General features: G+C 38.3%; 2 protein-coding genes across 4 annotated transcripts in view; one reads left to right on the top strand and one right to left on the bottom strand.

The window, feature by feature from the left end:
• The window catches only part of LOC125032102 (zinc finger protein 26-like), a 5,382-nt gene extending 2,443 nt beyond the window's left edge, over nucleotides 1-2,939 (bottom strand). The window contains exons 1-3 of one of the 3 annotated variants that reach the window (XM_047623093.1): nucleotides 2,795-2,939; nucleotides 1,339-1,858; nucleotides 1-429 (exon numbers count right to left, since the gene is read on the bottom strand). The exon at nucleotides 1-429 is cut by the window's left edge and continues 2,443 nt beyond it. In XM_047623093.1, the coding sequence (XP_047479049.1) occupies nucleotides 1-429; nucleotides 1,339-1,845 (936 nt within the window). In that variant the 5' untranslated portion in view covers nucleotides 1,846-1,858; nucleotides 2,795-2,939. Of the gene's footprint in view, nucleotides 430-1,338; nucleotides 1,859-2,211; nucleotides 2,396-2,794 lie in introns of those variants that run through there. The other 2 variants (XM_047623095.1, XM_047623094.1) reach the window with 2 other exon arrangements.
• Nucleotides 2,940-3,238: 299 nt separating this feature from the next.
• On the top strand, nucleotides 3,239-8,505 carry LOC125032103 (60S ribosomal protein L23). Its single transcript, XM_047623096.1, has 5 exons — nucleotides 3,239-3,309; nucleotides 6,549-6,632; nucleotides 6,811-6,939; nucleotides 7,619-7,732; nucleotides 8,134-8,505. The coding sequence occupies exons 1-5, from the start codon at nucleotides 3,297-3,299 to the stop codon at nucleotides 8,214-8,216; spliced, it is 423 nt and encodes a 140-aa protein (XP_047479052.1). The 5' UTR covers nucleotides 3,239-3,296; the 3' UTR covers nucleotides 8,217-8,505.
• Nucleotides 8,506-12,500: the final 3,995 nt, after the last annotated feature.

Below are 12,500 nucleotides of genomic sequence, written 5' to 3'. Positions count from 1 at the left end.
AGTTGAAAAGTTGCAAACATCACACGTGTAGGGCTTCTCACCAGTGTGACACCGAACGTGACGTTCAAGAGAGTACTTACTGGTGTAAATTCTCTCACACATTGCACAGATGAAGCGCATTTTGTTACTGGCATCCCTACCGAGAGCAACTCCGTCTTCCATCATTACTTTTCGGGGGGTATGCTTCGTCATGAGTTCATCCAAGTCCACCTGCACCGCATCCAACGATACAGACTCGCTCCGTTCCTTCTTAGTGACATGCTGTTTGATGATATGGCTCTTCAGCTTCTCAGGATCAACAGAATTAAAGCTGCATACACGGCATTCGTATCTCTGGTCTTCATGCTCCATCAACATATGCTTGCGTTGGAAGTAACGATTTGGGAACCACTGGTCACAAACCTTACACTTGAATCGCACTGTTTGTTCCTGCAACGAACAATATGAAAATAATATTACAATAAATGAAGGGTATTCTGCCACTGCTCTATATTATTAATTAAATTGTTATATTATTTAATCCTAATCCTCATAATAAGGGGAGGGGAATTAATACTAATATTAACAATATTATTCATAAAAATAAAATAAAATTAGGAATAGCTAACCAAGGAGTAAACAATTATTCAGTAATATATTAATAAAATAATGATTATAACAAGAATAACAATAATGGTAAAACTAATATATTGCTAATACTATCACTACAAATATTGATAACAATAAAAAATATTTTGTAAACTAAAAAGCTAAATCTAAAGTTGGTTACAATACAGTTGCCTTGTTAATGGTAGTCAGTCCTACAAATGAATTTGTACTTTAATCTCGCAATTTTAATCAATTATAAAAAAAGTAGCTTTCAAAATAAAAGATGTGCAATTTGGTTCTTGGTGCACTAAATTAAATACAAAATTGTCTAGCCTGAAGTGGAGTAGATGCTGCTGGTTGCTGTCTTTTACAACCAGCAATGCTTACAGACTCCCAATTCTGACTAAAGAGCAAATATGAAATGAAGAAGAGAGCAGGTAGAGGCCAAAACACCCTCTGAGCACTTCCCAAAATAACCCAAGAGAGAAGACAAATCTTGTAATCACTAATAAAATCCCCCTTGTCCAAAAACTTCTGCCAAACCAGTGTTCCATTTTATGGCAGGTCTCCCATGACCAACCCAGCAAGCTTACAGGATCATGCTACAGGAAGGATCAGGTTCCTGCAACAATGCCATACAAGCGCCATTGTCCACAAGAGGTTAAGCTATCCATCCATGAACACACAAGAGTATGAACAAAAGTTGTCTAAATTGACTGAACGTGCAAAACACATCGGGTGGGGCCGTACCTTCTGCACAGGGCTCTGAGGGGTCAGGATGAAGGTCTCTTTGCTCGGAGAATCGGCAATGCTGAGCACGGGCTCTGGGTCGTCCTCCTTGTCAGAGCCTGCCAGGTCATCGCTGCCATCCAAGTCTGCGATGTATAGGGGATCTGATTCCTCTTCCTCTACGACTGGCGGCTGCTGCTTCTGCTTCTTCCTCGAGGTGGCTGGCTTCTCTTGGGCGGCTGAACCTTTGCCTTTCTTTTCTGGGGCTGATGGCTTTTCGTTATTATTGTTGTTATTGTTATTGTTGTTGTTGGCAGGAATTTTCTTTTCGGCATTGTTGTTGTTGTTGTTGTTTGTACTTTGTTTGGACTGCCTTGACCTCTTTTTGGGGGATTCTACAGCCTTTGCTTCTTTACTTGCACTCTCCTCCTGCTCTCTTTCCCGCTTTGCCGAGGGCTTGAAGAATCCCCTGATGTTCAGCTGTTTCCGAGGGGAGGACGATTCTTTCTTTTTACCTCGGGGAGCCATCTTCTAGTCCTTTCTGAAAAATACAAGTAATTAGATAATCTTTTCAATATAATTAGATAATCTTTTCAATATAACTGACCTCAAAGGTGGGCATGAAAAATGTCTAACAAACAATAATAAAAAATCATATTAGTACAATATGAATACATCTGAATGAAGTTCATTATGTAAACATAAGATCTAAGTATCAAATATGATGAACTGGTATGTATCAAATTTAATTCTACATAATATATAGAAGATAACATGAATATTACAAATAAATATTACAAAATAAATATAAATCCAAAGACGACCCCTGAAGTGTGCAACTGCATTTGCAATTGAAGGGAGAAATAAGCAAGGCTCAACTGTCACATTAGAAACCTGGAACGGACAGGTGCAGTTCCAGCATAATAACCACGAAGTACGGAAGGCACTTGCGGCGGCGAGGGGCCAGAGCAAACGGCAAGGGGGCCGGGGCACACACACGGGCAGGGCACAGACAAGGCAGGCGAAGGGGCAGCCAGGGAGGGCACAGGAGGCACAGATAGGCTCGGCTGGCGCTACAGGTGCACCGCGTCCGCCCGGGACCCGCCCCCTCCCCTCCCCCTCCCCCGCGGCTTGTAACTCGGAAACAAGCTTCATTTTGCCTTCGCTCGCACTCTAATTCTTGCCTTGGGGTGATTTGATGGGGGTTCGTAGCCTACAGTGAGAGGCCAATGGCCCAGCAATAAAGAATTGGCGCGCAGAAAAGTCCACGGGTCGGCCACCATCCCCTCACAAAAATGGCCGTGTACTCCACGTAGACTATAACGGGAGCGCGATTTGATTTTCAAATTTCCTCGTCTGCACGCGATTGAACGCTCTTCCGACCCCTGCCGAATGAATTGGGCATTGAGGATAAAGCAGTATACCCACTGGAGAAGGTGGAAACTTAAAACAACAGGCCAAAATAAGGCAACGTTACCTGCCACTGCCTCCTCTCAGCATCAACACAAACGCACTAAAATGGCCGTGCACTTCGCGTAGAGTCTCCATCCTCCGTCCAAACTAGTACTTCCATTACGCCGCCTATTGCGTCCCCATTGCCTCTTGGAATTATCATGTAGTGAATAATGAAGTTATTAAAGTACAAATAAGAGATTATGAATGCATGTATTGAATGTTTTGGGATAGGTACGGAATAGTGATCCTGTAGAGTGAAAACAACACAAAAATGGCTTTGCACTCGCGTAGAGTCTTCGTCCTCCGTTCAAATTAATGCTTCATATATAAAGTCTCATTCATATTATTATTTCCAATATACAAAAGAGAGACGAACAGAGCTATATAAACATATATATTTGAATACAGGTGAGGATAATGAGTCTTCCGAGGAGTTTGCAGAATAGTGATCCCGTAGAGTGAGAGCAACACAAATAATCTGCGCCGCGCATGCGCTCTCGTCAGTTCTTCATCACCCCACCACAATGTCGAAGAGAGGTGCGTTCAGAGTCTTGGGTTTTTATCGACTTATATATCCGTCATCGAGTGCCTGGATAATGTGCCATGAGTGGAAATGTGAGATTGAAGATGTGAAATATGCATTAGAAACAAATTTGCGGCTGATATTCGCAATATTAACGAGAAACTTGAATTTTGTTCCTACCGGGTGGACAATGTCGCACTCGTCCTCGAAAGTGTTTTGATAATGTTCATTTTCAAAGTGTGTATACCTTAGGGCCGTTTGCCCAGAGCCTTACAAGTCGTACATCGTATAACCATTGCCATACGACAATTAGTTACCAAAACTAGAACTTCTGCCTGTTTCACTGTCCATAAGATTTTGGGAGGTCGAAGAAGTGCACATTGTTGAGCTCGTGTGGCCCGTTTGTCAGTCATGGAAAGGCAGTCCTGTAGTCGTGCAAGAAATTATACACTATATCCTTGGTACCAATACTTTCGTCTTATTTTGTCACGTGTATGCCAACTTACTTGCCATTTTGCTTTTCGAGCAAATCCTAAAAATGCAAAATTATTGATGAAATCCAATTGTAAGAACCGTGTTCAGTATCGTGTATGCAGGCTCGCTTTTCCTTGACATTTTATATATAGTCAGAAGGATGAAATACTCTTCAATTATCTAAAAAAAAAAAAAAAAAAAAAAAATAATAATAATAATAATAATAAAAAAGAAGGGTTGCATATTTTTAGTGTCCTGGTTCAGACTAGTTCGGGTGCAGGGAAGTCTTGGTAAATGGCCAGTAAAACCTCTTATTTATCGTGCTTGAGATAATTAGTTTCATTTTTGGTAGAGGGGTGTATTACCTGTAACTGTTGAAAGCATGTCCACATTGCCCACTGGAGTTCTGAATTTGTTTTAATGGAATAATGGTTTCATGTACCCTTGAAAGTCAGTCTCGTCCATGTTCTTAAAAATTATTTGGGTTTATAGTTTATAACCATTATTTTGAGTTAATATCCATGATAGTCAGAGATAAAAAAAATTCCCACAAGTTTATGGGGTGGGGTAAACAAGTGAGGTTAGGTGGGCACAGTTTTCCTAATTCTTTTGTACTTTCCTTATGCAAATGGCCTCTTTATCATGCAGAGAAGTACTGCCCTCGTGTAAAAAAGTTAGGCCCTAGGAAGCACACGAGCATCATGATAGATATTACACTTAGATATCCAAGGAAGACCATGTGCTATTAGGTGATGTTTAGGTCAATGTTCAGAATACCTAACTGTGGCTGATAGATACTGCTGCCCCAGAACCCCTTCCCTTGAGTAGGAACCACACATCTGAGGAGGATGGAGTTTGACCAGTCATGATGTAGAGACATGTGCTTAAATTATTTAATGCAGGGAGCTCTTTCTCTCACTGGGGATGGGCTTGTGGGCAATAACTTCCCTTAGCTTGCAGGGATCACTGCTCCTTTCATTGAATGATTGCGACCTACTTTATATTTCATATTTTATCTTGCAGTTTCCCTGGTAACCCTTAGAATGTATATTGTACTTCATTTTGCATATCGGTGGTAGGCTCCATATAGCCATATACTGAGGCATGTTTTACAGAGGGTTAGGAGGGTGGTTCTGGACATGGCCCCCTGCATGGGATATAGTAAAGCTTTTGTATAAATGCTGTGTAACTCCTTTATCCTGCAATTGCCAAGCTAACATTCATGCCCTCTCGTATTGAGGATAAGTTTGTTGGATAATGTGGGGCTTCCCTGACATAATTACTACTTGCAAGTGGTATAGTGTGAGAGGACTATCGATAACAATACTGTTGATAGGGTGTGTATAGGTATTCTGAACACTTGTTCAAACTTTGTTGTAAATAACAACAATCTACACTAATATAAATCCTCTAGCACAAGCTTTAAAAAAAAAAAATTGGTTGCTACCAGCTTCATCTAGGTTTTCTGCATGCATAGACTCAAAATTTGTGTGGAAAGAAAGGTAATAGGAAAAGTGAGTGTGATAGGCCCCAATGTATTCACCACCAATGGGTTCATCTTAACAGTGTAAATGTATACCATAGACCTCATTTGGATAGTTTGTAATTTTATGGAACAGGTTTGATTGGATGGTTGGCAATTTTATTAAATATTGTATTGGGGAATAGCATTTGTCTAAAAACAGTTCCTCCAGAAACCTAGAAACCCAAGAAAATGATCCTGACCTCCATTTCCTGGGATAGGCATGATCCCTATTAAGGACAATGTAAGTGATTGCCACAACCTCCATGCCTATGTTTTAGGCAAATGAAGGCACAGCTTAGGTTCCTCATTTTGTGATAAATTGCCAAAGATGTCTAAAAGATCTTTCTTACTAGAATTAATAGGGGTTTGGGCCTTTATTCCATCAGTGAAGGAATTGGAAATCTCTCGGCATCATAGAATCCAGTGATTTCTCGCAACCATCTTGCTGCTGGGATTTGGGAGTCTGCTATATGCAGCTGAACTTCCTGCGTATAGCAGTACCCAGCAGATCATGTGGTTTATAATGGCTATACACATGATCTGGCAGTAACAGGGTATTGAAGTCCCAAGTCCTGTAACTGTGCCATTCATAATTACTGCCTTTGTTGTTGCTATACTTGAGATAGTTTTGCCGTCGAAAGCTCTGTATACAAAATGCACCTAATGCAATGCCTTTTCACTAGTCTTATGGATGCGCAACTTGTTCAGAATTATTGGAAAGTCTTTGAAGCATAATTGCCATTGTGTGGCAATATATAGAACCATATCAAGCACTATTAGCCTCCTACCTTTAGTAGCTTTAGTGCTTTTATAGTATAGTAAGATAGTTTGGACTGATTCCGTATTCAATGATAAATTACCAGGAAGGCCCATAAGCCCTGTTTATCAAAATTATATATGGTGGTTTGTTGACCAATATTTGAGCAGGGATTGCAAAGACTACAGAATTGCATAATATGAGGACAAGTTTTTGCCAAGTGATTCTTGGCCTACAGTACTGTGATTAGTTTTGTTCAACTTTTATTATGGTCACAAAGATGATAATACTCTTAAACTATTTCTTGTCAATATAAATATAATTATTTAATAGGTTAAATCCACCACTTTCACTATGGTTTAATATAGAGAATAATTTATAATTTCTATTGTTAATGTTTGATTGGATAAAGTAGGAAGCATGGATGTTGTATGCTTGGAATGTTTTTAAATTTTAAGTGCAATTTGGGTATTCCTAATGCTTAATATCTTGTACAGGACGTGGAGGTACCGCGGGAGGAAAGTTCCGCATCTCTGTGGGACTCCCCGTCGGGGCAGTCATGAACTGCGCTGACAACACAGGTATGATTTCAATCTAACATGTTCTTGAGGGATTGGTTAAGTTTGTGATTTTTCAATGGAATCGTGGAATTCATTAAGTAGTACTGGTTACATTGTGTAGTGAACAATATTTTGAACTTTTAAACCCGAGGTATTTGAACCCTTACAAAATTGTTTCATGGTCTGTCTTGAATTTCAGGAGCCAAGAACTTGTACATCATCTCCGTGTCTGGTATTAGGGGTCGTCTCAACCGTCTGCCAGCTGCTGCTGTAGGCGATATTGTCGCTGCCACTGTCAAGAAGGGAAAGCCTGAATTGAGGAAGAAAGGTAAAAATAGTTATTCAAAAGCACATGAGCCAATGCCATGACCTTTTTGTGGTCTGGCATAAGAAAACAAACATGCTCTTATCTGTATTTGGTAAAATAGAGCTTGGAATGGTACTTTTAAATGATAGTGTCAGGGATATCTAGGTTCTATCTTCCCAGAATGCCCATGGAGATTTGTTTGCTTTTCCTGGAGCACAAAGCAGACACGCCACCACACCATGGAAGTCTGTATTCATGGACTTGTGGTCTTGCCTTTAGCTTTCTACAAAATTCACATTTGTTTTAGTGTGTTCCAAGACCACCTGAATGTGATTTTTTTCAAGTGGTCCTCTTCTAAACATGTACCTGAAATCTAAGATGTGATGTTCTTAGATATGCTCATTATACAGAGAAGTATGATATAGATATGCTCATTATACAGAGAAGTATGATATAGATATGCTCATTATACAGAGAAGTATGATATAGATATGCTCATTATACAGAGAAGTATGATATAGATATGCTCATTATACAGAGAAGTATGATATAGATATGCTCATTATACAGAGAAGTATGATATAGATATGCTCATTATACAGAGAAGTATGATAGAAAGGTAAATATATATATTTTGGTATTTTCTCTTAATTTGTGTGAGAATTTACAAAAATGTGCTAAATAATCTGTCTTTCCACAGTGCATCCCGCAGTAGTAGTCAGGCAGAGGAAACCGTACCGTAGGAAGGATGGCGTCTTCATATACTTTGAAGATAATGCGGGAGTTATAGTAAATAATAAAGGAGAAATGAAAGGTATGTATTGAATTTTTGGTGGATGATTAGTCTAAGTGTAATATTTATACAACTTGAATTTTTTTGCGGGTAGGTGATCCAGACTTGGATACTGAAGCCAAAAAATGCTTGTATGAAATTTGAGAAGAGCTTGTTAGCTCTAGAAAAGTAAATTGAGTAAATTAGGGAGTTTTATGTAGTAAAATATTTTTTATTCATTTACATTTAGATATTATAAGGCAATATGTTTTTTGAAAGCCTTTTCGTTTTACTTTCTGAAAGTTTCTGAAAAATGTTATATCTAATGTCAGATCAGCTTTTATTCTGTAGGCATAAATATGCTGATTTAATGAATTCTTAGTATGTCTTAAAAGTTGGAGCATTTATCTATTTGTCTCTAAACTGTTTTACTTTTCTTCCAGGCTCAGCCATCACTGGTCCAGTAGCAAAGGAGTGTGCTGATCTGTGGCCTAGGATTGCCTCTAATGCTGGCTCTATTGCCTAAGAAATAAAGCAAGAAAAAAAAAATATATGTTATTAACCTTTTACAATTCTTATTTTTTACCAAGAATATAATGTGAGAAAATTTGTTTTGTGTAAGACAGAATTAATTGCGAAAATTGTTTGAAAATAATGTTGAATGAAGAATAATGGTCGAGAGATTGTATTTTGTGTAATACAAAATTGTGATACTTTTAAACACTATTAAGTGAAGAAGACTGCTGCTTTGCTGTAATTTGTAATTTGGTATTGCACAGAAATTTAATATGCAGTATATATTTTGAAGCAGTAATTTTATAGTTTCTGAAATTTAAAATCTTGCATGTTTTTTTTTTTCTTTTTGATACAAATGTAGCTCCAGACCAAAATATTTGTGTAAACTAAAAGATAACAAGAGGTAGCTTTGATTGTTGGTCAGAACTGTTACTGGTTTTCAGTGTATAAAATATAAAGCAGCTTGATTGGGAAGAAAAACCATTTACTATTAGGTTCTGAATGGGAATTATAAGAAGGCTCTACAGATAACCACAGGATGCCTTACAACTTTCAGCATGGCTAGCTATTTTATTGCATGTTAACCCAGTGTTGCAGGGATGGGATGTATGTACATGCCATACTCAATGAGTTTAGTTTTACACACAGTTGGCTCCACAAACATCGATATTGATTTCATTAGAAAAAGTGAAATTTGGTGAGGTCACAAGGTTACTAATTGACTTGTATAGCTAAGCACTTGTGGAGCCATTTTCCCAGCATATTTAGGTTAAATATTCAGAGCATAAACAAGTTGAGTTTGCTTAACTCAATTGATTTCAGAAAGGAACATGGTACAAGAAGCTATTATAAATCTCAATGAGAAGTTGAGATTCTTAAAAAAAAGAAAAAGAAAAAAAAAAATGTAATGTCAAACTATTCGTGATACATAAATGTTTGTTCAGTATCTTCGAATTAAAATATGGCTTAATCCCAAGGCCATATGCTAGTGCATTGTCAATTTTTCAAATTCTGCTTGAATTTGAGGTCTGCTGCATGCATGTGGAATTCTCAGATGAAAATGGTAGTAACTTTTTTTATTAAATCTTGTACAGAGGATCAGTACAACTTTTAACCCCTTGTTCACGGGTGGCATCTACTAAGATTCCATGGCGGTGTAGCACCATTGGTGTGGGTGGCATCCCAACAAATGTGGCGGACTGCAGTGCCGCCGAAAAGGCACGTACACATTGGTTTAAGAAAGTTCATGTGAACATGACCTATTAAATGTGTTTTTACTATATTGTACTTTACATATAAAATGTATTATGTGAGAATGCTTGTGTGATCCGTGGAACCCAATTTTTTAGAGCTTCTCTGCCAGTTTAATAGGGTTGGACCTTTGGCACAAGGAAAGGTACAGAAATGCAAAACTGGATTGGCAAAAGTGCATGTGACAGCTGTGTCCACACAAGTGGCCACACATTGACTGCTGATCATGTCCCTTGCTTTGTAAATTGAACAGATGAGCAGTTCCTTGGCAGCAGGATTTGGCCACTTTTAAGAACATGTCTTTGTATCCACACGAGATTGGTTTTGATGTTCCAGCCGTGGTTCAAATGACTCCTAGTTATATGCCTGCCAGTGTTCACCAGCATGGACACTGCCTTTCATGTGGATTTGGCTTTCAGTTCAAATTCATGAGATCCAGAGTTTGAATTGAATTCACATTACTGCTTGTCCACTCTGGTATTAGCTTTTATTGCTATTGTCGTTATTATAATCCTACATAAACAGTATCTCTCACCATATTGCAGTTATAACTAGGAATTCAACTAAACTATGAACAGAAATTCAAAGAAAACTTGCACTGGCTCCTCCTGGCTTTGACTGGGTATAATCTTTCTGCCTGCTTAGAGCCTAGTGATAAGCAGTGCCTGTCAGGCTATGTTCACTTATGTGGACCAGCCTTCAGTGGTAAAGCAAGTCATTGGGTAACTTTTCTTCAATCCAAAGGAATACCTGTGCATTTAGTGAACAAAATCGGGCAATAGCTATACCATATTTGACCATGTGCAAGTGGTCTTGGTTACCATACTTACCATCATTACTATATACCTTGCAAATGCAATGTTGGAGCCTAGACTTTGGATTAAAGTTTCTATTTACCTATGTAATTATCCCCCCCCCCCCCCCCATCTCAAGCTGCTGCTTGTCGTGGGGAGGCTTAGGAGATGGTGACTGGGACCCAATGTGGGAGATCACCCCTGCCTTGGTCCTCAGCCCTCACCTCAACTAATTTTGCATGGCCTTTTCTTCTCCTCCTTTCCTTTTCCCTCTCTTCATTCCCTTGTTCTGTCCAATGCTATTTTCTCCAAAATACTTTATCATAATGCTTATATTCTACCCCATCAGCTCCCCCTCTCTACCCTTTTCATTACCATATTACCCTCTAATACTGTTTAACTTGTAACCTTACACTAATCATTAACTCGTTCCTAACCCTGTGACCGTAGGGCTGTCCTGTAGGCACAGCAAAATATTGCACAAAAGCAGAAACATTAGAGAGGTAAACTATGTGGTGTAGCTAGGGGGTGGATTGTGAATTTTCTTTAGAACTTTGTGGTTAAAATGCCAAATTATAAAAGTACCATATCATGTTTGGATAAGGGGTCATTTATTTTCATTATTTTCACGAGTGTACAAAAAGCACTCTTCGTAGGACCCCCCATCCAGAGTGTACAGAGCAAAATGTTAATGATGACTGCTGCAAGACCTCCAGGGTCTAAAGGAATGCAGTGATACTTGATGAAGTAAATGAAGGATTTTGTCCATGAAGCATTCATCATGAAATTGAAAACATATGCATCTCCGTGATATTTTGATTGGAAATAAAAAATCTCATCTGCTCATTTTCCACTCTTGTTTTCAGCAGCGTGACATGGAGGCAATCAATAATTTGTGAATTTTAATTATCTCCAGATCGTCATTTTTCTGACATTTTAAAAAGTGTACACCAGATATTAATGCCTGCCCCCCAGTTTCTGGTTGAAAAATAAAATGGATGACCCCAGAATCACCCAGGCATTTGCTTCTCAAATAATATGATGCTGTTAACTAGACATACTAATAAGGCATAATCAACATAAGGTAGCAAGAACTTGTTACATGTTATATGTATTGCAAGATTTACATTATTTTTTATGTTTGTTCAAGGGTCAAAATATGTAATTACTAATCTTTGAAGTCTCAAATTTAGAGCCTCTCCAGATATATTTTCAGTATAGTTATCTACAGTGACAGAACATGTGCAAGAACATGTTGATAGTACACCATTATCATCGTGAAGTGCACCTGTAGGCTGCGACAGAGCATAATCTATAAAATTTAAATCACTCAGATTATTTGTTATCAATGACTATTAAGATTGTTGCATCTGAGCAAGTGGATATCTTTATTTAGTTGAAAATCTGCAATTCATTGAAATTCCAATGGAATTCTGGGAAATGATATTTAGTTATATTTACTCAACATTTTTACACCAAGTTTTGATAAAGAACTAGTACTGGACAAAAGATTGAATACAAAACTTTAGAGGTTTCAGAATCACTATATACCTAACCAAGTAACTTTATAGAGAGTGTCTGTTTATTCCAGCTAGCAACTGTAGCAAAACCAAAAATCTTCCTAACTCAAGTTCTTTGCTGATTGCCATGGACTTAGTCTCCATGCTACATTTGTTAAGAACAGTTTTTCTTTGCCTGTACAGATTATTTTAGATGCCAGTAGGTATTTTTTTTCCTCTCTTCATTACCATGTCCTTAAATTTTCCAAATCATAGTACAGTCATTATGTAATATATCCCCCTAACTATAAACAAATGGGAGGTTCTCTCACAATGTTACCTTTTCTTGACAGTAAATTGTAATTCAGGAAGATAGCTGTGCTAAGGATAAATTATGTGGAATAACTAGCCTTTGGCCTGTTAATGCTTTAATTCTTTGAAGAATATTAAAATATGCAAGCATACCTTAACATATTTGAATGCAATAATAACTTTGGTAAAAAAACTCACAATGTAGAACTAGATTTATTGAAAGTGAGACTACAGTTTTGGATGGGTGCCTGTTAGGAGAACCTGTTCAGTCGATATATGCTTGCAGTGAGGGTTGTTGAAGTCACAGAGAGCTTTACATACTTTGGTGGCGCAGTCCATATCTCTGGGCTGTCAGACTGGGAAGTCCGTAGACGGATTGGTCTGGCAGCAGGAGCCATGAACTCGGTCAACAAGATCATTTGGAGATGCCGTTATCTA

The sequence above is a fragment of the Penaeus chinensis genome, chromosome 14, assembly GCF_019202785.1.
Source record: "Penaeus chinensis breed Huanghai No. 1 chromosome 14, ASM1920278v2, whole genome shotgun sequence".
NCBI classification, from domain to species: Eukaryota; Metazoa; Arthropoda; class Malacostraca; order Decapoda; family Penaeidae; genus Penaeus; species Penaeus chinensis.
This window is presented reverse-complemented; position numbering and strand designations above follow the sequence as displayed.